At 37.0% G+C, this 26219-nt stretch overlaps 1 protein-coding gene across 1 annotated transcript in view; it reads right to left on the bottom strand.

The window, feature by feature from the left end:
* Positions 1 to 26219, bottom strand: part of LOC116895766 (pancreatic alpha-amylase-like) — a 32233-nt gene that overhangs the window by 3903 nt on the left and 2111 nt on the right. The window contains exons 2-5 of the mRNA XM_032896924.1: positions 26051 to 26199; positions 25859 to 25958; positions 24470 to 24628; positions 24273 to 24370 (exon numbers count right to left, since the gene is read on the bottom strand). Coding sequence (XP_032752815.1) covers positions 24273 to 24370; positions 24470 to 24628; positions 25859 to 25958; positions 26051 to 26199 — 506 coding nt within the window. The remainder of the gene's footprint in view (positions 1 to 24272; positions 24371 to 24469; positions 24629 to 25858; positions 25959 to 26050; positions 26200 to 26219) is intronic.

Here is a 26219-nt window from a genome sequence, read left to right as displayed (position 1 = left end):
CCGTTGGATAGTTTTAACACCTTTGTCAAACATCAAGTGACCACAGGTAGGAGGAGTCATGTCTGGGTCTTCAATTCTGTTCCATTGTTCTACCTGGCTGTCTCTCTACCCATGCCTTGCAGATTATTTCGCAATTTCTCTGTAATACCTCTTAAGCTCATCGATGGTGATTCCACCAGAAGTTTTTGTTGTCGAGAATAGTTTTCTATATACTGTTTCTTTGTTGTTGTTATTCCAAATGAATTTGCAAATTGCTCTTTCTTATATATGAATAATTGAGTTGGAATTTTTATGGGGATTGCACTGAATCTGTAGATTGCTTTTAGAAAGATGGTCATTTTAATATATTAGTACTGCCAATCCATTACCATGGAAGATCTTTCTATCTTCTCAGACCTTCTTCAATTTCTTTCTTCAGAGACTGGAAGTTCTTGTCATACAGATCATTCATTGCTTGGTTAATGTCACAACAAAGGATATTGAAATAATCACATGATTCTATTACATCACCATGGACTAATGCTGGTCTTCAATAACTGCAAAAACAAGAGAAAGCCCACATACACATGGAAGCTGAACAACACTCTACTCAATGACATGTTGGTCAAAAAAGAAATAAAGAAAGAAATTAAAGAATTTTTAGAATTGAATGAAAATGAAGGCATAAGATACTCACACTATGCTATTCAGTGAAAGCAGTGCTAAGATGAAAACTCATAGTTTTGAGTGCTCCCAAAAAGAATTTGGGAGAGCATACACTAACAGCTTGACAGCACCCCTGAAAGCTCTAGAACCAAAAGAAGCAAATTCACCCAAGATGAGTAGACAGAAGAAAATAATAAGCTCAGAGCTCTGTGGATTGCATCTTGGGTAATTAGAGCTTTTGGGCTAATATCCACTTATAAAGAGTGTGTACCAATTGTGTTTTCTGCAATTGGATTATCTCACTCCAAATGATATTTTCGAGTTCATTGCATTGGCCTATAAATTTCATGAAATCATTGTTAAAATATACAAAGAACTCAAGAAGTTAGACTCCATAGTGCCCAATAACCCTATTAAAAATGGGGTAAAGAACTAAACAAAACATTCCCAGCTGAGGAATATCGAAGGCAGAAAAGCAGCTAAAGAAATGTTCAACATCCTTAGTCGTTAGGGAAATGCAAATTATAAAAAAATAAATAAATAAAAAACCTGAGATTCCACCTCATACCAGTCAGAATGGCTAAGATCAAAATCTCAGGTAACAGCAGACTCTGGTGAGGATGTAGAGAAAGAGGAACAATCCTTCATTATTGGTGGGATTGCCAACTTGTACAATCACTCTGAAAATCAGTCTGGAGTTTCCTCATAAATTGGACATTGCACTACCTAAGGACACAGCTATACCTCTCCTGGGTATATACCCAAAAGATGTGCCAACATACAACATAAAACAAAGACATGCTCCACTATGTCCATAGCAGCCTTATTTATAATAGCCAGAAGCTGGTTGTTTTGATTTTTATTTTTCTGATGATTAAGGACTTAGAGAATTTCTTTAAGTACTTCTCAGACATTTGATATTTTTCTGTTGTGACTTCTTTATTTAGCTCTGTACCTCATTCCTTAATTCCATTATTTGGGTTTATTGGTGTTGACTTCTTGAATTCTTTATGTATTTTGGAAATTGGTCCTCTGTCAGAAGTAGGATTGGTAAGATTTTTTTTTCGCAAACTGTAGGCTGGTGATTTGTCCTATTGACATTGTCTTTTGCCTTCCAGGAGATTTTCAGTTTCATGAGGTCTCATTTATCAACTGTTGATCTTAGTACCTGAGACACTAGTATTCTCCTCAAAAAATTTTCTCTTCTTCCAATGAGTTCTAGCCCTTTAACACTTTCTTTTCTAATAGATTCATTGTATCTGGTTTATGTTGTACTCCTTGATCTACTTGAAATTGAGCTTTGTGCAAGGTGATAAATATGAATCTATTTTCATTCGCCTACAAACAGACCTCCAGTTCAACTGCCTCCATTTATTTTTTTACATTGTATGTTTTTTGCTTTCTTGTCAAAGATCAAGTGTCCATAAGAATATGGGTTTATTTCTGGGTCTATGATTTTTTTTTCCGTGGATCAACCTGTCTTTCTCTATCCTAATATCATGTGGTTTTTATCACTATTGTTTTGTAGTACAGCTTGAGGCCAGAGATTGTAATTCCCCCAATTCTTTTATTATTGAGAAATGTTTGGCTATCCTGGGTTTATGAAAGTAGGAATTGGTTTTTTCATGTGTGTGAAGAATTGTATTCGAATTTGGATGAGGATTTCATTAGATTTGTAGATTGCTTTTGGTAAAATGGCCACTTTCATTAGTTAATCCTACCAGTCCATGAGAATGGGAAGTTTTCTCATCTTCTGAGGTCTTCTTTGATTTTATTTCCATTGGGGTGTGTGGGAAGGAGGGTAGTACTTTTGTCAGCTGTGCTGTGTGGCTATCCCAGCTGCTGTGGGTATTTGGGTGAAATTCTCAGCTGTGTTCTTGGTCACTGAGGACCTCCTGGGAACCACACAGGCTGCAGTGTTTGCTCAGGTATCTGCCAGGCCACTGACCTTCATCGTAGATTATTTAATCTAAGGAAAATTAATCTCAGGAAGATCACCCAGTATTTATTAACTTGTATTACAATGGCTCCTGACAAATAGTACTATCATTCAGAATTTTGGATGAATAACTTAAGGTCTTACAAATTTTGTTTGTATTTTCTCTAAGAAGTAAAAAGTTTTATTTCCTACATTGCTTCATTTTCAATCATTTGAATATATGGAATGAATATAGTTTAGTAATTGCTCAAGTTCATGCATATGCTAACCACATATCAAATAAGCCCTCTGGAGCAGGGTTTTCTCTGACTCTGTTGCCTGTCATTGGATCCTATTCCCTATTCTGACTGCCCAGTTGGGACTCAATTAAAAAAGAATTTGCCTAGTCCTGCTGGGTCTAGATATCCCAGAGTCAGGTAGTATCCAAGGAAGGTTTCTTCTCTGAGAAGAAGGGTAGGGGTAATGGGGAAAGGTACAAATAATGGCAGGACTTGGAGAGGAGGAAGGAGGAAGACTGTGTTGAGGATGTAAAATTAATAAAAATAAATCATTTAGGAAAAATATTAAGGAATATAATTATTTTTGAATTCTGTAAGTTTTGTCATACTGAGTAGCTTATCAACTCAATTATTCTCATTACTACTGCCGTCCCTTCTATTAACAATCTATGCTGAAATAAAAACATGAATATTTTATCCTTCCAATACGGACTAAAGACTAATTTCTTTTTAGAAACACTCTAGGTTTCTGGCAAAAGACTGGAACTATTGAGACCATCAGACCCGGGACTGAACTGATATCACTTCTCAGGCTCTAGAATACAGACAGGTATGGATACACTACCAGGCTGAACCACATAACAAATTTAAAAATCATATTAAGTACATTCATACTCAAAAATAGACTCTCCTGAAGAGATGAACCAGTTATAGAAAATTGAAATGGAGTAAAGGAAATCATATTTACAGGAATAGTGAGGAAAAGATAGAAAGTCACTGGAGGAAATAAGAGACAGAGCAGAGACTAGAGAATCCTATGAGCTAAATGACCTGACCATGTACTGTATTGAAAACAGAGATATTTATCATGTAAAAACCCCAAGGAACATTAATTAGAGAAGAACAAAAATAGACATTGAAATTCTTTTACCTGTAGACATGATTACATATCAGTATGAACTTACACATAAATGACATTCTATCACACACACACACACACACACACACACACACACACACACACACACACACACACAAGCCTTCACATTCACACCGTAAAAATAAGTAGCATCCACTTTGTTTCCAGAAGCAACTTGCTGTTAAAATTCCCCATCCTTTATTTCATAATGCCCCATGAACTTTAGTTGTAGCAACTAATTGCACATGTGCCAGTTAGGCTAGGCTTCCTACAATAGCTTCTCTTGCAGATCATTAACTTGGGTAATGGGTTTATATCAATATCCATGAAATTTCAAGAATATGGATGAGATAAAAGATCAGAATAAGGGCCCTACTAGTAGACATGGCAACATAGATGGAGGAATTATTCCAACTACCTAGCCCTCAAAGAAGACTTCCTGGCAATCAATAGCATCTGAGAGGACAATCATATTCCTTCAGGGACGATCTTCTTGTTAATTTGACATGACTTAAGTGTTCAGCAGTACTCATACATAGGATAGAGGAGCAACATTAAACACACTAATCATAAACAGAACTTTAAATAAGACTTTAAAATTATTTTACCAAATTAGATACGAAAATAGAAGGGCAGAATATTGAATGATTGAATGAAAATAATAATTTTAGGGTATACACACACACACACACACACACACACACACACACACACCTTCTTCTATTGAATTTGCAGAAACAATGGACAGAATAAATTCTTTCCTTTACTATTTACTCTTTTCAGGTCAAAATAAAATTACACCTTCAAACTTCAATCTTGATAGATGGTGGTCTTTCATTAAAGTGTTGGGTGCAAAGGCCTGGTTTTTGGAAATGTCCAGTTATATTTGTCAATGAAATTATGTGAATGGAAAGAAGAGGAAAGGATAGAATTTCAATATAGAAACCTCCTTTCTCCCATGCTCCACTTTGTTTCTAGCAGCTTATTTATAATTGCCAGAAGCTGGAAAGAACCCAGCTGCCCTTGAACAGAATAATGGATTCAAAAACTGTGGTACATCTACACAATGGAGTACTATTCTGATAACAAAAACAATGACTTCATGAAATTCATAGGCAAATGGATAGAATTGGAAAATAGCATCCTGAGTGAGGTAACACAATCACAGAAAAATATGCATGGTATGCACTCACTGATAAGTGGATATTAGTCTAAAGCTCGAATTACCCAAGATAAAACCCACAGACTACATGAAGCTCAAAAAGAAGGACAACCAAAGTGTGGATGCTTCAGTCTTTCTTAAAAGGTGGAACAAAAATATTCATAGGAGGGGATGTGAGGACAAGGTTTGGAGCCAAGACTGAAGGAGTAGCCACTCAGAGCCTACCCCACATGGATATACAGCCCATTTATATACAGCCACCAAAAATAGATAATATTGATGAAACCAAGACATACATGCTGACAGGAGCCTGATATGGCCATCTCCTGAGATGCTCAGCCAGAGCATGTCAATTAAGCGGTGAATGCTGGTAGCAAACCATTGACCTGAGAACAGGGTCCCTGTTGGAGGAATTGGGGAGAGGATTGAAATTGCTGAAGGGGTTAGCAACCCCATAAGAACAACAGTACCAAATAGCCAGAGTTTCCAGGGACTAAACTACTGACCAAAGTTTATACATGGACTGACCCTTGGCTCCAACGGCATATTTAGCAGAGGATGGCCTTGGTGGACACCAATTCGGGGAGAATCCCTTGGTCCTGCCAAGGCTGGACTCCCCATTGCAGTGGAATATCAGGGGCGTGCGAAGGGTGGTGGTTAGGGAGGAGGAACACCTTCATAAAAGAAGGGGAGGAGGATGGAATTAGGGCCTATGGCTGGGAAACTGAGAAAGGGAATAACATTTGAAATGTAAATTTAAAATATCCATGAAAAAAAAAAGAAAAAAAAAACTCTTCCTTGAAAGGGAATCATTTTCAAAACGAAATAGGTGGAAAGTTTTCAAGAATAACTTAATGAGAATCATATAGGATAGAAATACAAAAGAGATAGTATGAATAAAAGATACAGGGCAAATGTCAAGTGTTGAAAAAACATAAAGAATAAAGATATTATTTGAACCTCACACTTTATGGTTACAAATGCTAAAGCCTAACACTTTCAAGTAAGGCTTTAAAAGGAAAGCAAGCTATACTTCGTTAGTCTGAGCTTTCTTTTCCTTTTTGCTCTTTTTTACTAATCATTCCACTTGTTTACATCTCCAATGATATCCCACTTCCTGGTTACCCTCTCTACCAACCACCATCCCATGATATCCCAGTACCAGGTTACCCCTCTACCAGCACCCCCATTCCACACCTTCCCTCGCACAACACTTTTCCGGTATGAGTGTGATCCCCCAGCCACCCACATACTCCTGCCCTATTGCTCCAGCATCCCCCTACGCTGGGGTAATCAAGCCTCCCTGGGACTAAGAACCTCCCTCCCTTTGCTGTCAGGCAAGGTCACCATCTGCTACCTATGTGACTGGAGGCATGGATTCCTCAAGGTGCACTCCTTGGTTGGTGGTCTAGATTCTGGGAGAACTGGGTTGTCAGGCCAGCCTATGTTGTTCTTTGAATGGGGTTCTAACCCTCCTCCTCTACTCCAGGAAACTGAACAAAAAATATGTAGCAGGGGTGGTTGAGGAACTGGGGATAGCCACCGGAAGGTCCAAACACCAGGGAAATGTGAAGCTCCCAGGATTCAACAGGGATGCCTTTCGCTGAAAAGCGCAGAGAAGGGGGAGATAGATCCTGTAGAGACCTCCTCCAGCAGATGGGCATGGCAAAGTCCCCGGTCCAGTGATGAAGACACCTACCCATTGCAAAGTTTTTAACCCAGAAACGTTCTTGCTCAAAAAGGAAACAGGAACAAAAAAAATTGGAATGGAACATAGAGCCAACCAGGAACATCACGACCTGGGGAATCCATCATGTCTGAAGACACTAAACCCAACACTTGCAGTGATCAAGAGATTCTTGCCAACAGGAACCTATGCAGATGCGAATGCTTGGAGTCAACCACCATATGGAGCTCAGGGAACCTGGTGGAGGAGCTGGCAGAAGAAACTGAACTTTCTTACAGACAGGACTCTGAAAAGTGCCCCTCAGTTTAAAGTATGCTCCAAAGTGATTCTGTAAATTAAACTATCAAGTGAATTCTAGGAGAACCATATTTACAGTAATTAATATGTTTCACAGTACTTACAGTTGTCAGTTAAACCTCAAACCTCCACCCTGGGCATAGAGAAGAAAAGGCTCAGAAAAATAGTAGCCTGTACTCTGAATAGCTTACTGACATTTTCCTCTGGCCCACTTTTCCATCAGACTGCACTGTTCTCTCAACAAGCTCTTACACTTTGCTACTAGAAAAAAAAAATGAACTAGAAAAGCAAGTCACACTTCCAAGGTCCTTATCATGATTAAACAAATTACTGTAAATAATGCAGTTATCCTGGTAGTTACACTGAATTATCATTGTATTTATTTAACACATTATTATCAATGCTGTGTTGTTTTCTTTTTTACTGACACTAGTGATACTGTTGAAAACTCTTGTTCTGTTCCCACTATCAGTGCAACCCTTTGACACTGTGCCATTTAACACTACTCAATGTCTAATTGTCCTCTCTAATTCCCAGAAGTGTTCCTGTGCTAAAGGAGAACAAACGATGACAAAAGGCAATCTTAACCACACTGTGCTGCATGTGTTTATATATTTTCTTTCTTTACTTCCTTTCTTCTCTGCCTTGACCCAACCTATTACTTCACTTTTTACTTTTTAAGTTTATACATATATAAAACATGTTAGGAAAAATCCACCACAAATGCTTATCTCAATAATCCTTCACTACCCCCCAAAATTTTCCATTTTGATATTTCCAAGAGATTTGTGTCTTCTAAGGAAATCCTAAAGATTAATGATCAATGTCTTTGAGATTAATAATAAAACAGAACTACAGAGGAATATATCTATAGTCTTTCCCTAGAATATCTCTTCTGGAAGAATATTACTTGAGGAAGTTATTCCTAATATAAATATAAAGGCTCTATCGTTCATTATCCTGTATGGTTCCGTAAGTATTACTTCCCTTTAATATATAGAATTATGGTAATTAAATATGAGATTTCAAATGAACTGGGGAATTTTTAAACACAATGTAGAAATAGATATGTAGTTCAGGGTAGAACTTCTACATAATGTGTATAGGAACTTGTGCTTAAATTAAAACAATACACACACACACACACACACATTATAAAAAAAAGTGGTCTTTGAGGTACAGAGAGCACATGCAAGTGTAAGTATGCCACAGCATTAATCCCATGAATAGATGGGCAACTAGATCCTTTTTTCCATAACAAATAAAAGATAAGGAATTCCAGAGGCAAATGTGGGAGAATTCTCCCAGATGCCATTCATTAACAAAGTGTTTTGCTCTTTCTAATCTGCAGTTCTAATAAGTAAATAAAATATACTAGGCATATACTCAGGGGGCAAAAAGAGATAACCTTGCTCGAGCTGTTAGGAGGACACATGAAGAGAAAGTTTCATACGTGTTACATTTGAATAGGGTGCCGAGGTCCACTGCATGTGTGCTCTGTGGTTGGTGGTTCAGTCTTTGTGAGTCCCTATGGGTCCAGATTAATTGATTTTGAAGGTTTTATTGTGCTGCTGTTGACCCCTCTTGCTCCTTCAATCATTCTATCCCATCTCCAAGATTCCCTGGTTTTTGTGGGTCTCTGCATCTGTTTCTATCAGCCACTGGATGATGCTTTCCAGAGGACATTTATGTTAGGTCCTCGTCTGAACATACAGGAGAATACCAGCAATAATGTCAGGAATAGGTTATTTCTAATGCTATGGGTTTCAAGGGAATCCAATTATTGGTTAAATATTCCCACAATCATTGCTCCATCCTTATCCCTGTTTATCATATAGGTAGGACAAATTGCGGGTCAAATCTTTTGTAGGTGCATTGGTGTCTGCATTTGTGCATTGGAAGTCTTACAGGAGATGGCTGTTTCAGGTTCCATATCTCCTATTGTGAGGATTCTTAGTTAAGTTCAGCTAAACAGGTTTCTGGGAGTTTTCCTATCCTAGGTTTCAAATTTGTCTCAGAGATGCCTTCACCCAATCTCAGTTCTTTCTCCCAGTTTTTCTTCCATTCATGTTTACTCCATCATCACCAAATTTGGTCTCTCCTTTTTCTTTACTTCCTCTGCTACACAGTCACCTCCTTCCTTCCATCACCAATGCATATTTTATTTTCCATTATCAGGGGGATTTAAGCATTTGTACTTAGTTCCTCCTTGTTATTTAACTTCTTTGGGTCTGTGGATTGTAATAAGGATATCCTGTACTTTATGGCTAATATCCACTTATAAGTGAATCCATTCCATCTGTGTCTTACTCTGGTTTATCTCACTCAGTGATATGTTCTAGTTCCATAAACTTGTGTACAAATTCCATGATGCCCTTGTTTTCTTTTTTAGAGCAAAAATCCATATGTGTTTAATTCACTTTAGTTCACATGAGGTAAGGATATTGGACAAACATAAACATGACAAGAGATAGAGGTAATAGCTATTGTCATCTTGATGTCAAATGATAATATATATATATATATATATATATATATATATATATATATACTTCATCAAGCAACTGGCAACGTGGTTAAGATGCTCCTTCCATAATGTCTGTAGGAAGGTTGAAAATAATGGTCTTTGGAGTGAATCAAGTCAATCACACAAGATCTACCTGCCAAGTGGCAGATTTAACACGGTGATTCTCAGGGGCTGTCTTCCAAAGAACGGCTTGATAAAAGTAGTTGTGTGCCCTCGGCAGGAATGTTGTCTCATCCTGGAGATGTGTCTGAAAAACTCTCACCCAGAATGTCCATACTGTTTGCTTTCCATCCAGTCTGTGTTTTCCAGATATCTGCCCTGTCTGGACACCATGTCATAGAAACTCAACAATTTTTGGGACAAGGATGAGTTGAGACAGACACATTTACAGAATAGCAATAGGCTGCAAAGAACTCAAAGTCAAAATAGATCTTGAGATGGAAAATAATTCTATGGAAGGCTCCTCACACATTGAATAGAGCAATGTTTCCAAGCCTGGAGAAATGATTGTTAAAAAAAAAGAGACAGACAAACAGAATCTAAGTCATTCTCCAGTGCTTGCCTCAATAGATGAAGCAGATGGCACATGATTATATTTCAAGTCCTAAAGGACTTCTGAGAACCACTGTTTTATTGACCATGTGGTCAAGATAAAATAAAGGTGAAGTAATATAATCTTCTTTGACATATGCTGTATGCAGAATCCCTCTTTTGTGTTTTTAGACAGGGTATGTATCTCTAACTGGCCTGGCATTCTCTGTGTGCCTTGAACTTGAAGTAACATGCCCATCATCCACCTAAGTTCTAGAAATACTTATGTGAACCAACATGTTCAGCTTCTCAATATCTCTTAACCACAGCCACTGAGAAAAACTTACAGGAAAGTTGTATTGGCACATAAATGATCTGGGCTGCATATCTCCCTCTGTCCTAGCTTACTCTTGTGCAAATTCCCCCCTCATGGTGACTCTGTGATAAGGCTCCGTCACTGAGTTCTGATGGTAACACCAGCCACTGAGCTTGTGTGGAGGGAAACTGAGATGATATACCTCAAATTACAGAGCCTGCTTTTATGGTCAGAGCTAAGCATTAATATTGAAAAGCTTTTCTTGGTTCTTGTCTTAGTTAGGGTTTTACTGCTGTAAACAGGCACCATGACCAAGCCAGGTCTTATAAGGGATATTTAATTGGGTTTTCTTACAGGTTCAGAGATTAAGTCCATCATCATCAAGGTGGGAGCAGGGCAGCATCTAGGAAGAGCTGAGTGTTCTACATCTTCATCTGAAGGCTGATAGTGAAAGACTCACTTCCGGGCAGCTAGAATGAAAATCATGTTTTTTTTTTTTTCTTTTCCATCTTTATTAACTGGAGTATTTCTTATTTACATTTCAATTGTTGTTCCACTTCCCAGTTCTGGGGCCAACATCCCCCTCTCCCCTCCCCCTCCCCTTCTCTATGGGTGCTCCCCTGCCAATCCTCCCCCCATTACCACCCCCCCAACAATCACATTCACTGGGGGTTCAGTCTTGGCAGGACAAAAGTCTTCCCCTTCCACTGGTGCTCTTACTAGGCTAGTCATTGCTACCTATGAGGTTGGAGCCCAGGGTCAGTCCATGTATACTGTTTGGATGGTGGCTTAGTCCTGGAAACTCTGGTTGGTTGGCATTGTTGTTCATATGGGGTCTCAAGCCCCTTCAAGCTCTTTCAGACCTTTCTCTGATTCCTTCAACAGGGGTCCTGTTCTCAGTTCAGTGGTTTGCTGCTGGCATTCGCCAAAGTATTTGCCATATACTGGCTGTGATTTTCAGGAGAGATCTACATCCAGTTTCTGTAGACCTGCACTTCTTTGCTTCATCCATCTTATCTAATTGGGTGGCTGTATATGTATGGGCTACATGTGGGGCAGGTTCTGAATGGGAGTTCCTTCTGCCTCTGTTCTACACTTTGCCTCCCTATTCCCTCCCAAGGGTATTGTTGTTCCCCCTTTAAAGAAGGAGGGAAGCATTCACATTTTGGTCATCCTTCTTGAGTTTCATGTGTTCAGTGCATCTAGGGTAATTCAAGCATTTTGACTAATAGCCACTTATCAATGAGTGCATACCACGTGTATTTTTCTGTAATTGGTTTACCTCACTCAGGATGATATTTTCCAGTTCCATCAATTTGACTAGGAATTTCATAAAGTCATTGTTTTTGATAGCTGAGTAATATTCCATGGTGTACATGTACCACAATTTCTGTATCCATTCCTCTGTTGAGGGGCATCTGGGTTCTTTCCAGCTTCTGGCTATTATAAATAAGGCTGCTATGAACATAGTGGAGCATGTGTCCTTCTTATATGTTGGGGCATCTTTTGGGTATATGCCCAAGAGAGGTATAGCTGGGTCCTCAGGTAGTTCAATGTCCAATTTTCTGAGGAAACTCCAGACTGATTTCCAGTATGGTTGTACCAGTCTGCAATCCCACCAACAATGGAGGAGCGTTCCTCTTTCTCCACATCCTCACCAGCATTTGCTATCACATGAGTTTTTGAACTTAGCCATTCTCACTGGTGTAAGGTGAAATCTCAGGGTCGTTTTGATTAGAATTTCCCTTATGATTAAAGATGTTGAACATTTCTTTAGGTGTTTCTCAGCCATTCGGCATTCCTCAGCTGTGAATTCTTTGTTTAGCTCTGAACCCCATCTTTTAATAGGGTCATTTGTCTCCCTGTGGTCTAACATCTTGAGTTCTTTGTATATTTTGGATATAAGCCCTTTATCAGTTGCAGGATTGGTAAAGATCTTTTCCCAATCTGTTGGTTGTCGTTTTGTCCTAACAAAAGTGTCTTTTGACTTACAGAAGCTTTGCAGTTTTATGGGATACCATTTGTCGATTCTTGATCTTAGAGCATAAGCCATTGGTGTTTTGTTCAGGAAATTTCGTCCAGTGCCCATGTGCTCGAGATGCCTCCCCACTGTTTCTTCTATTAGTTTGAGTGTATCTGGTTTGATGTGGAGGTCCTTGATCCACTTGGACTTAAGCTTTGTACAGGGTGATAAGCATGAATCGATCTGTATTCTTCTACATGCTGACCTCCAGTTAAACCAGCACCATTTGCTGAAAATGCTATCTTTTTTCCATTGGATGGTTTTGGCCCCTTTCTCAGAAATCAAGAGACCATAGGTGTGTTGAGTTCCTTACTGGGTCTTCAATTCTATTCCACTGGTCTATCTGTCTTTCTCTGTAACAATACCATGAAGTTTTTATCACTATTGCTCTGTAATACTGCTTGAAGATAGTTTTAGCTATCCTAGGTTTTTTCTTATTCCAGATGAATTTGCAAATTGTTCTAACTCTCTGAAGAATTTGATTGGTATTTTGATGGGGATTGCATTGAATCTATAGATTGATGCCCTTGTTTTTAATAACTGAGTAACATTTCTTGTTAAAATGTTCCCAATTTTCGTCATCCTTTCTTCAGGTAAGTGGCATCTGGGTTGTTTGGAGCTCTTAGGAATAAAGTTGCTATAAATATTGTTAAGCAGGTGTCCTTGTGTTATGATGTAGCCTTGCTTGTGTTAATGCCCAGGGGTAGTATAACTGAGTCTTAAGTTAGAATTAATCCTAACTTTTATGAAACTGCCAAAGTGATTTTCAAAGTAGTTGTACAAGTTTATACTTGCACAAGAGGCTGTGACTACATGCATAGGGTCTGTATGAATGGAAGCCAAATAATATCACAGGCCTGACAGAAGAAGTGAACACAGTTCGCTTTCCCTAAAATACATTAGGTAATTAAAATTATATATTCTTCTGTACTTTACTGCAAAGAGAAAATATTCTTTTACTCTACTATGGTAGCTTAATGTAGTTAACAATATAGACTGAAGATTTCATAAGATATGAAGCAGGATAATTTCCTTCAAGTCTAAAAAAATTATGATAAATCTATATAAGAAACTAAGTTTTTCCTTTAATTATACATAGATTCTTTACTGACATAATATGTCTTGGTTTTGATCTGTCCTCCCTCAAGTTCCTTCCAGTTACATCTCCTTCCATTCAGAATTTTGTAATCTCCAATTACAAAAAAAAAAAAAAAACTTCTAAGAGATGACTTATAAATAAACAAAATAAAATACATTAGATAATTAAAATTATAAATTTTCCTAATCTAATAGTGAAGGGAATTTTGTATGAATGATTAGTAATATTCCCAAAGTCATGAATTTTTTAAATTAATTTTAATCTTACATTTATCATCTTGTAGTTATCCCCCTCCCTTTGATCCTTGGAGAGGGTATCCACCCACCCACACAAACCCTAACAATTTCAGGCCTTCCCATTCTTTGGAAACTCAAGTCTCTCATGGGTTAGGAGTGTCATTTCTCACTGAATCCAAACCAGGCATCAGAGCAGCTAGTGTCTGCTGACTGGTTGGTAGTTAAGTGTCTGGGAGATCTTGAAGGTCTAAGTTTGTTAAGACTGCTGGCCTTCCTATGGCATTGTCGTCCTCATCAACTTCTTCTAGTCCTTCTGTAAATCAACCATAGAGGTCCACAACTTCAGAAATTGGTTACCTGTAAGTGTGTTCTTCGGTCTCAGCCAGTTGCTTGTAGGGCATCTTGGAAGTCAGCCATGCTTGCCTCCTGTCTGTAAGTATATCACATCAGTAATAGTGTCAGGCTTTGGACAATTCCATGAGATTTGTCCCAATTAGGATCTATTAATGGACTCCTTCCCTGAGGCTCTTTTCCATTTTGTTCTCGCAGCTATTTTATAGGGGAATAATTCTAAGACAGAGTTATTGACAGAGTTGATGTGGCAACTCCATTCCTCCACTTAATGCCTGTCTTTCTATTGGAGGTGGATTCTACAAGTACCCTTGCCCCACTGTTGGATATTTCATCTAAGGTCCCTCCGTTTCAGTCCTGAGATTCTCTCACCAACCAGGTCTTTGATAGAAACTAGAGGGTACCCCTACCACCTCCCAACTCCTATCTCCTACCTCACAAGTTTTATATTTTAATTCACTCTGCTGTCTCCTGGAGATTAATTCCTGCCCCTCTCTCAATAATTGATTATATTTCTTTTTTCCCCTGCCCCTTCCACTTCCCTTTTAAATCCAGATTCCTACCACCCTCTACTCTTTGCATTCTTCTCCTTCTGAGTAGGGATTCAAGCACATCCAAATGAGCCTTTTGACATGTTGACCTTCTTGAGTTCTATAGCTTGTACCCTGTGTATTCTCTGCATTTTTGACTAATATCTGCATATTAGTAATTACATACCATGCATGTCTTTTGGGTCTGAGATACTTCAGTCAGGATGATAATTTCTAGTTCCATCCATTTGCCTGGAAAACGCATGATGTCCTTGTTTTTAAAAGCTGGTTAGTATTTCATTGTATAAATGAACCACATATTCTCTATCCATTATTCAGTTGTGGGACATATGGAAGGTTTCTAGCTTCTGGTTATCACTGAGAAGACCTCTATGAGCATAGAGGACCACAAGAAATTGAGCACAAGATTGGTTTGCCTGGTCTATTTCCAATTTTCTGAGGTACCTCAAGATTGATTTCAAGAATGATTGTGTCAGCTAACTATCCCACCAGCAATGGAGAAACGTTCCTTTTTCTCCACATTCTCTCCAACTTGTGGTGTCACCTGAGTTTTTTATCTTTGCTATTCTGTGTGGTATAAGGTGGAATCTTAGGGTTATTTTGATTTGCATTTCACTGATCACTAAGACTTCAACATTTCTTTAAGTGCTTCTCATCCATTTGAGATTTCTCTGCTGTAAATTCTCTGTTTAGTTCTATACCCCATATTTTGATTGGGTTGCTTGTTTGTGTGGAGCTTCTTGAGATCTTTATATACTTGGATATTAGCCGTCTATCATATATGGTGTTCATGAAGGTTTTTTCCCAATCTGTAGTTTGCCGGATTATTCTCTAGACACTGTTCCTTGCCTTACAGAGGCTTTCCAGTTTCATGAGGTCTCATTTATCAATTCTTGATCTTAGAGAATGAAGCATTTGAATACTGTCTAGAAAATTTCCACCCGTGTCCATGAGTATGGGTCTCTTTCCTACTTTCTCATTTATTAGATTCATTGTATCTCACTTTGTGATAAGGTCTTTTTTACACTTCAAATTGAGCTTTGTGTAAGGTGACAAATATGAATCTGTTTTCATTTTTCTACTACAGACTGCCAGTTAGAATAGCACCATTCATTGAAGATGCTTTCTTTTTTCCATTTTTTGGCTACTCTGTCAAAGATTAAGTATTAATAAGTATGTGGTTTTATTTTTGGGTCTTCATTTCTATTCCATTTATCAAACTATTTTTCTCTGTAACAATACCATACTGTTATTGCTCTGTAGTATAGCTTGAGGTCAGGGTTGGTCATTCCTCAGAAGTTCACGTATTGTGAACAACTGTTTTCACCATTTTAGGTGGTGTTTGTTGCAGGTAAATTTGAAAATCATATCTTTGAAAATTTTGGGGGGGATTTGGATTGAAATAGTATTGAATATGAGACTACTTTTGGTAGGATGGCCAGTATTACTGGGTTAATCCTACCAATCTATAAGCATAGGATAGCACTCTATTTTCTGAGGTCTTCTCTGATTTCTTTATTAAGAGACTTGAAGATCTTGTCATAAAAATATATCATTTGTTTTTTTGTTACAGTTAGGCAAACATATTTTATATTATACATAACTATTGTGTAGGGACTTTATTCCTTAATTACTTTCTCAGTCTGCTTGCCATTTATTAAAGGAAGGCTACTGATTTGTTTGAATTAATTTTATATCCAGTTACTTTGTGTAAGTTATTGACTCTTGAAGTTCTCTGGTAGAATTTTTGGCGTTATGTATACTATCATATTATCTGCAAATACCTATACCTTGACTTCTTCTTTAGCAATTTGTATTCAGTTTGTAGTCTATTTGCTCTGGCTAGAACGTTAAGTTCTACAGTGAATATATTAGGAGAGATTGGATATTATTGTCTTCTGATTTTAATGGGATTGATTCAAGTATATCCTTATTTAATATTGTCTGTTGTATTTTGCTTTTATTATGTTTAGATATAGTCCTTATTTTCCTGATCTGTCTAATACTTTTAACATGAAGGAGTTTCATGTTTTCTCAAATGGTTTTCAAATGATTTCTTAGTGTCTAACGAGATAATCTTGTGATTTTTTTCTTTGAACTTGTTTATATATTGTATTACTTTAATGGATTTTCATTTATTGAACATACCTTGAAACCCTTGAATGCGGCCTACTTGACCACAGTGAATGATCATTTAGATATGTTCTTGGATTTGTTCTCTTTCTCTTTCTTTATTCATTCTCTGTGTGATTTACTTATCAGAGTAAATGTATACCTTAAAATAAATTAGGTAGTGCTCTCTCTATTTCTCTTTTATAAAATGGTTTGAGGAGTGTTGGTATTAGTTGTTCTTTGAAGGTATGGAAGAATTTTGCACTAAAGTCATCTGGCCGAGGGCTTTCTTTGCTTTGGAGGATTTCAATGACTTTATCTATTTCTTTTATAGGATATGGGCCTATTGGGATAATTTCTGCTCTTGATTTGACTTTGGTACTTACTATCTGTTTATAAAATCATCCACTTCATATTGAATTTCTACTTTTGTTGAGCATAGGCTTTTGTAGTAGGACCTCATGATTTTTAGAATTCCCTTGGTTTTTGTTTTTATGTCTTCCTTTTCATTTCTGATTTTGTTCATATGAATACAGTCTCTAGGACCTTTAGCTACTTTGGCTAGGGTTTTCTCAATCATGGTGATTTTCTCAAAGAACCAGTTACTGGTTTTGTTAATTCTTTGTATTGTTCTCTGATTCTATTTGCTTAATTTCAGTCCGGAGTTTGACTCTTTCCTTGGGTGTGTTTGATTCTTTTGTTTTAGGGCTTCCAGGTGTGTTGTTAAGTTTCTAGTAGACTATCTCTCCAATTTCCTTATGAGTTCACTTAGTACTGTGAACTTTGTTCTTAGCGCTGCTTTCATTGCGTTCCATATGTGGGAAAGAGTCTCAAACTCATTGGAATAGGTGGAAATTTCCTAAAATGTACTCCAATGATTCAGGCTTTAAGATCACAAATTGATGAATGGGACTTATGAAAGAGGAAAGCTTCTGTAATGCAAGGATATAGTCATTAAAACAAATCAGCAATCTACAGACTGGGAAACCAATCATCACTAAGTCCATATCTGATAGAAGGCTAGTATTCAATATATATTAATAAGCCGGAAGCTAACCTCCACAAAACCAAACAACCCAATCGTAAAGTAGGGTATAAAACTAAACAGGATTCACAACAGAGAAATCCTAAATGGCTGAGAAACACTGGAAGAAATATTCAAAGTCCTTAGTGATCAGGGAATTCAAAATCAAAACAAACCTGAGATTCCCCCTACACCAATCAGAATGGCAAATATCAAAAACTCAGGTAACAGCACCTTTGTGGAGAATGTGGAGAAAGAGGCACACATCTCAGTTGCTCGTTTGATTGCAACCTCATACAAGCACTCTGGAAATCAATATCGAGGTGCCTCTTAATAATGGAATTATATCTACCTGAAGACCCAGGTAAATCACTCTTCAACATATACTAAAGATATTACCACCACAGGGACAAGTGTTCCACTATGTTCATAGAGGACTTATTTATGATATACAGAAACTGGAAACAACCCAGATGTTCCACAACTGAAAAATGGATACCGAAATTATGGTTCATTTACACAATGGAATATTACTCATGCATTAAAAAGAGGATACCCCACAGTGAACTAGATTGTTGGGGGGAGGGCAGCAATGGGGGGAGGATGGGGAGGGGAACACCCATAAAGAAGGGGAGGGGGAGGGATTAGGGGGATGTTTGCCCGGAAACCAGGAAAGGGAATAACACTCGGAATGTATATAAGAAATACTCAAGTTAATAATAATAATAAAAAAAGAGGATACCATGAGTTTTGCAGGCAAATGGGTGGTATTTAAAAATATCATACTGAGCATGGTAACTCAGACCCAAAAATACATGTGTGGTTCATACTTATTAATGAGCAGATACTATCCAAAAAATAACATCATGCCCAGGACACAACCCACAAGACTCAAGCATGTTAACAAGCCAAAGGCCCCATGTGAGGATGCTTAAATTCCACTTGGTAGGGAGACAAAAGCAGTCACAGGGGGCAGAGAAAAGGAGTACCCTGAATGAGGGAGGGGCCAAGGAGTATGGGAAGCGGAAAACATGATCAGGTACTTGATGTAAAAGGACTAAAGCCCAGAGGGTCAGTAAAAAGACAGGAAACCCCAGGAAGTAGGAGGCAGGTGTGGGTTTTGGGAAACCTTTTACAACTTATTGGAGACCAGGGAAATGAGAGACTTTTATAGTAGACCTCCAGTAGAGTGGGTGGACTTAAAGAGGCCGGATGGGTTTCCAATCCCACAGTCAAAGGCTCTGAGAAGAATTGTTCCTGTCTGAAGGAACTACAAGGACAAAAATGGAGAAGAGCCTTAGAGACAGGAGGTCCATTGTCAGGCCCAAATTGGAATCCAGCTCAAGGGGAGACTCGTGGCTTGCTACTGATGCTATGGTGAGTTTGTGTACAGGGGCCTTGCTCGGCTGCCCAAAGAGAAGCTGAACAAGCAGTTGAAAGAGTTAGATGGAGTTATTAGGACTCAACCAATGGACAGAATCTGAGGACATCTGTAGTTGAATTGGGGAAAAGCTGGAAGAAGCTGAGGAGGAGGTTGCCCCATGGGAAGACCAGCATCTCAACTGACCTGGACCTTTAGGATATCTCAGACCCTGAGCCACCAATCTGACAGCATATACCAGCTGACAGGAAGCTCCCCCTCCCCCTGATACATATGCAGCAGAAGATTCCCTGGACTTGCCTCAGTGAGAGAAGTTGTATAATCTTCTAGAGACTTGATTTTCAGGGAATAGAAATCCTTTAGGATGGACTTAAGGGCCAGGGCATCCTCTTGGAGATGGGGGTTGGAGTATATGAAGGGGAGTAATTATGGGGCAGACCACGTGGAAGAAGTCTGGAATATTAAAATAGATAAAAGAATATATATGAAAATTAAAAATGCAACAGCTCTCTAATTGGATTTAATCACTACTCAAAGGAGGGAAATAAACCCTGTATAAAAATCCAATCTCGGAAAGTGTCATGGGGTCACATATCTTAGAGAAGAATATACTACCATCAGTACTACCATCAGTTTATTAAACCAACAAATGTGTTCTAAATATTTACACTTATCCCCCATAGATAAATAAAAATTATTCTTTCATCAAATAAATGTCCCTTTGTGACAAACAGAAAATCCTAGAAAGCTGTACTTGTCAAATGACAGAATTTGTGATTCTGTGGTGCCCATGTACAATTAATTGATATACCTGCAACACAATGCTATCATTTCCTGCAGAGGACATTATTGAACAGGGAGAGGAAAGGTTGTTAGACAGTGATGTAGAAAGTCTGCTGTGAGGTTTTACCTAGAAAGGAAAAGAAATCTGCAACTATGATAGGTCAACAAAGTAGCTGCCTAAACAGTACACACAATGTATAATATTAAAGAAATGTCAACATGGATAAAAATTGTACTCAACTTGTGAAAAAACCAGGGGAAACTAAAAAATTGTGAGAGCCTTTCACATGTGCCAGCACTGACTGCAATTGCTGAACTAAAAACAAAACAAAACGAGTATTTATAGATAAAGTCATACATGTAGAAGTAGCCTTATTTAAACAGACTGTTTTAATTATAAATTCATAAACACACACACACACACACACTCACACAGGGGAGTTGTAGAGTGTTATTTAATCGTATGAATATATGTGTGTTTGTGTCATGGTTCTAATTTTATCATAAATATTTCTATGAAAAAGAGTTAAGAAAGATATTGCAAACTGGTGAATCCACTATGGAAATAAGCATGGCAAATATCCACAAGGTAAAATATATATATGCCACTATATGCCCAGGCATACACATCTTGTGCTCTATTTCTATTGAAGATTAATTAGCTCAGCCATGTTCATGACTTCATTATAGGAAAAAATTTTGTAAATCAAGGAGTACACAAATGAGTGAGGAGGCAATAGGAAAAATATGAGAAAACTTCATCTTCTATATACAAGACAGGAGATTTAAATCCAAAGTATTAATGATATATTTCAAAATAACCTACTTAACTTATTTATTTTATTTGATTTTATTTCCTTATAGGAAGGTCTTCTGGGTATTCATAGATGGCTGTACACTCACACAAATGTATCTTCCTCCCAAATGAAGGAACTTCAGCTTGTATGTGTATGATTTGTGACCTGACCACTTGGTACTACATTAAGAAAAAGTGATCAATCCATGAAAATTTTAACTCCCCTCTCTGAGCACTCATTAGTTTCCTCTAGTACCCAAAATAAGGGTGGGATCCTATGATATTTCTCCTCCCACCTTAGTATATATATTCATGATGTACCTGTTTACATCTTAATTATGCAATGATAATTTTGAGGTATCAAATTTTAACTTCCATGCCATTTCAAGGAGCCATAATCTTGTACAAGACATTCTAGTACTCTGCCTCTTAAAAATCTTTCTGCTTCTTATTGTGTGATCTTCCTTGAGCCGAAGATGCAGGCCCAGTGTTGTAGAGGTATGAATTGTAGCTGAACACAGAACAATTAGTTTTTCTATGTTCTTTGACCAGTTGAGATTCTTTCTACATATATTTCTATAGCGTTGGGGGAAAAAGCTCCTTTAATGGGAAGTGAGATTTGGATATATTTGTGTATAAGAATAACTAGTTATAAATAATTTTGAATAAAACTGGTATAGTAAAATGTCCATAGCATGTTCTCTACAATTCATAGGCTCAAGATGTTTGACTACTATTCCAGAAGAAAATACCATTACTCTCTTGGAGAGAAAGCCTTCAGTCAGTTAAATAGTGGTAATACATATACAAATATGTATACATGTAAGATTAGCAGAATGTTATAAATACATACATATAAACATATTAGTATATATATCATGTTGTAGTTAGGTATTTAGGAATATATATTGTATGTATATATAGATGTTTATTAATCATATATATGAACATATATATGTTTAATCACATATATGTAACATGTATATATGTTGTTAAACAACATATGTGTGTTTCTTTGTGTATGAGAAAAATACTCATTTATTAAGGCACTTATTTATGGGTATAGATTAATATTATCATTTAAGAGAAAGAAGCAATGAGTCCAAAAGGAAGCAAGAGGAGACCCGAAGAAGGACAAAAAAGAATGAGGTAAATTCTGTATTTATTATTTAATTAATAAAGTATTTATTTGCCTCCTCCAATAATGGCTTATTAGCTACAGGGATAGGTAATAACTTTGTAAACTGAATATTAACACAATTCATAGAGGATTTTTAGTTGAGCCCATGAGTTTATGGTATTTAAAATTATAATAACTGGGACACAACATACTATTGTTATATCAAAAGTACATAGTGCCTGCCAAATTTTTCTGATTTAGAAATGTAGGGGGAAAGATCTGTTAGGAGGAGAACTACTATTTTTTACCAGCGATGCCTCAGATGAGTTTCACAGTCCAAATGGATACCACCACTCCAAAATTATGTGGGAAGCATAAAAAGGACTATCCAGGACATAGTAAATATAAGTTCTAATTGATATGTTTTACTAGATATCTGTCAGGAAAGGTTGTATTTGCAGTTGGAAACAGTGCAAAAATTGTACATTTTGTTTTGTTTAACTTTCAGATATCTGAGAATATTCTAGAAAAACATTTAGACATTCTGTTACTCTTACATGTAGTTATGTGATGATTCTATGAGTATTTTATGAGTTCAGAATAACAACTTATTGATTATTGTTTGCCATCAGGACATAAAATCTAGAGATAATATAAGCTTACAATATACAACTAAGCCATATTAATAAAAAAGTAAAATAGAGAATTAAATATAATATGGATCTCATGAAAAGACACTGACTCAATTGATGTGCTTCTTCATGTCTTTAATTTGACTCTTACAACTTTGAATCAGCATGGATTGCAATGAATGGTCTTCAGCAAGGTTACTAATAGAAAGTAGCTTTGCCATCACCACCCAACATTTACTTTAAGTCGGGTCTGTTACCATTGACTTTATCTCCTGAAAACTGACATCACAATATGTACCTTAGGAAGACCAGTCTGTGGAAAGTAGTTGACAAAGCCCTGAGGAAAAACAATTAGTAGTTAATTGGAATACCAGCAGAAACATGCAGGACGATCAATTATGTATTATCCACAGAACAATAAGTGCCCCAACCGTGTGCTATGGAACAGTAGAACCCAGAGCTCAGTACATAATCCCATTACCAAGACAGTGTCAGCTGGAGCAAGCAAATTCTCTATACTAAAGTCATTATTTGTTTCATTGCCTTTAGTGACCAGACAGAGAAACACAGAAACTGCAGAGAAGCTCAGCACTAAAGTCCTACTGTGAGGACTCTCGTTGTTTCAGACAGTCCTCTACCAGTTTTAAATTCTGATTAATTTTTAAATTTATAATTATATAGCTTAATTGCCTTACATTTCAAAGGTTTTTTCCATCCTGGTTTCCTGTTAAGCCCCCATTCCTCCCACCCCTACCCCATACGGATATTCCCCTATACAACCTGCTAATAGCCCTCCCCATATTTCCTTGCACTGGGGTCAACCTTGGCATGACCAAGGGCTTTCCTTCACTTGTGCAACAACAAGGCTATTATCTCCTACATATGCAGTTGGAGCGTTGGGGGCATTCATTCTTCAAATATCCTTAGATTACGTGATGTTACCTGGAAATATTTCTAGAATTAAATATGGAGCTATGTTTAATTAATCTAGCATTATAAGGATACATCCCAGGTTTCTTTAAGAAAATTTGCATGAAATGATTCTAGTTCTAAAATATCATTCCAAGTGAACTTTAGTTAAAAAATATTATGAATTTCAATTAATTTCTTGTTGTCAATAAAACATGATTTGTAAAGAAGACTTTTTGACGAGATAAATCTGTGAGTTGAATTGATCACTGACTCCCCAAAAGAGATTCGATTGAGGTTGAAGCATTTTTTGATTTGTTTTGTTTGTGAGACAGGGTCTGCCTAAACATCCAGCCATGACTGTAATGAAATCGCTATGCAGGTCAAGATGTCTTCAAACTCACAGCAATATAGTGCTTCCTCTCACAGTAACAAGCACCCTCCTGGTATCTGACTGAAGATTACTAAAAAGGTGAGGAGTCATAAAAAGGTTGATCAAGTAAGTAAGCCCAGGTGAAAGCAAAAAAGGAGGAATGTTTAAAGCCACAGGAAGCAACTGCTTCAACCAATTCATACACCAAATGCAAGTGCTCAAATATTTTTAAAATACATAGAACATGCTGCTAGATAATGGAAGACTTTGTATGAGCATAACGGATTAATGTATAAATAATAATCATAGGTAATGGGAAAAGTACTCTAGTACTTGCATTGCACATTTTAATGGTGATATGTATTTACAATCTATATGCACTAAAATGTTTTAAATTAGCCTGTATATATGAATACATGTTATTGTCAGTGTCAGTAATACAATATCAAAATTGTATTAATAGAAGAACACTAGGAAAGCAAATACCGTTTTTTTTTTGTGTGTGTGTAAGGAGTATTAACTTGGGTTTAAAATTTATTGTCAAAAATTATTGCATATGAAAAAATGTAAAAAGAACAGGAAAAGAAAAAATTATCTTGAGTCAATATTATACAACCCTTTGCTAATCCATATCCACTTACCAGTCATCATTGTTAAACAATGAATCCTCTGTTTTCCTCTGCCAAAAAGCCACTTGGTTGCCATTATCCCACCAGTTTGAAAAAGGCTGACCATTGAGCTACGTTTCCTGAAAGCAACCATGTTCTAAAGCACAGAATCAGGTGAAATGCTGGGGCAATGGTACGCTAATCCAACAGTTGAAAATAAAAGATTAAACAACTTCCTTATTACATAAGGACTGAAGGGGACGTTCCCACCTTATTTGACGCCATCTATGTTCACAGACCCAGCCATTGCCACAAGTGGTGTCTGGATTAATGGTCACTTCCTTCGTTGCTCCATTGTTATTAGGTGGTCCCATCCAGTCATTCACATCCTTTATTATAGGAAAAGTCAGATCATTGAATGCTTGTGGCAGTATTTCGTGACACTCTGAAAAAAAACCACTCCGCATGTCTGCAGTGTATAAGTTTTTTAAATTCTTCAATCTTTATAACAGGCCTTCAGTGAAGTCTTACATTCTATTTCAAACTCAGGCTTCCGACATAGCAACATCAGAAACAATTTGTAAACATCCTATGTTCTTATCACTATAAGCTCTTCAATGGCAATGAAGTGAAAGCTAAATATTCAGGAAAACTGGGTTTAAGAACAGACATCAGTTACCTACCTAGAAATATATATAATGTATAGTACCTCAGTTTGTTCAGAGATGATATATGTAGTTCAATTCTAAGTAAAGAACATATATCAAAATGCTTTTTGGTGAAATACTTTCTAAGTTAATAATATTTGATTAATTACATCTCTGCTTTAGAATATACTAAAAAACATTCTGGCTTTTTTATGATACCCAAGAGTAAATAAGAATCTTATGAAGGCAAAATATTTACATATGTTTCTAGGAAAATATCTCATTATACTCATGAAACCTATTCATAAAATAAACTTAAAAACAGAACAAGGGAACTCTTACCTTCAAAGGAAATGGAAAATATTATATAAAGAAATGATGTTTGTATTTTATATTGGATATGTGCTACAACACTAGACTGTCCCATCATAAAAGAAAACTTCACATAGCCACTTAGATACCTGATTGTCTAATTGTTTAGTTCAATTACAGAATTACTTAAGCTTACACATATAAAAAACAAACACATATTGCAAATAAAGTCATGCATGGATTCATTCAGGAAAATCACTACTCTGAGATTCTCATAAGATCATATCTATTATAATTTCATTCATTACCATTAAATAAGCTACCTTCTCATTCCACAAGGGAAAAAAATCTACTTTCATATGACAAATTTGATTGTACCAAGGGTAGAAAAAATGTGAATTTCCCTTTAGTATCAATAGCCATAATCACATGTCAACTCTAAGAGTCGTGGCTTTAACAGGTATAACTGTTTCTCTCTGTATTTTGTTACATTTCAAATATGTTTTTCACTACCAGGTATTTTTTCAATTTCCTCACATTAGAAAAATGTAGTGAACAAATCCTTCATAATAAGCACCATGTACCATAACAATACATGAAGTTGAACCAGAACCACTTTTTTCTAGATGAAAATATGCTTCAGACAATTCCAAGACTTACTTTTCCATTCTGGAAATTTCTTGACCAACGATAACTTGACATTACTCTTGTGAAGCCATAAGGATGAGCCAACATAAATCCAACTGCCATTTTATACATTCTGAAAGTTGAAAAAGAATATTACAGCAGAAGTAAATAATACATTATTCTCACTAAATGCAGCCCCCCCAGCAGCAGTGAACGTAGTCCTACCTAGCATCCCAGAAAGTCAGTATGGATGCTCCTCCAGCACCATGTCCTCGCTGATTGTCATGGTTGTCCACAAACACAAGGGCTCTGTTAGAAGGCACAAAACCCCAACCTTCTCCCCAGTTCCTGCATTTTAAAAAAAGGATATTTTTCTTTTCCAATGATTACCATA

The sequence above is a fragment of the Rattus rattus genome, chromosome 3 (assembly GCF_011064425.1).
Source record: "Rattus rattus isolate New Zealand chromosome 3, Rrattus_CSIRO_v1, whole genome shotgun sequence".
NCBI lineage: Eukaryota > Metazoa > Chordata > Mammalia > Rodentia > Muridae > Rattus > Rattus rattus.
The sequence above is the reverse complement of the archived record's forward strand: the minus strand, read 5'-3'. Positions and strand labels throughout refer to the sequence as shown.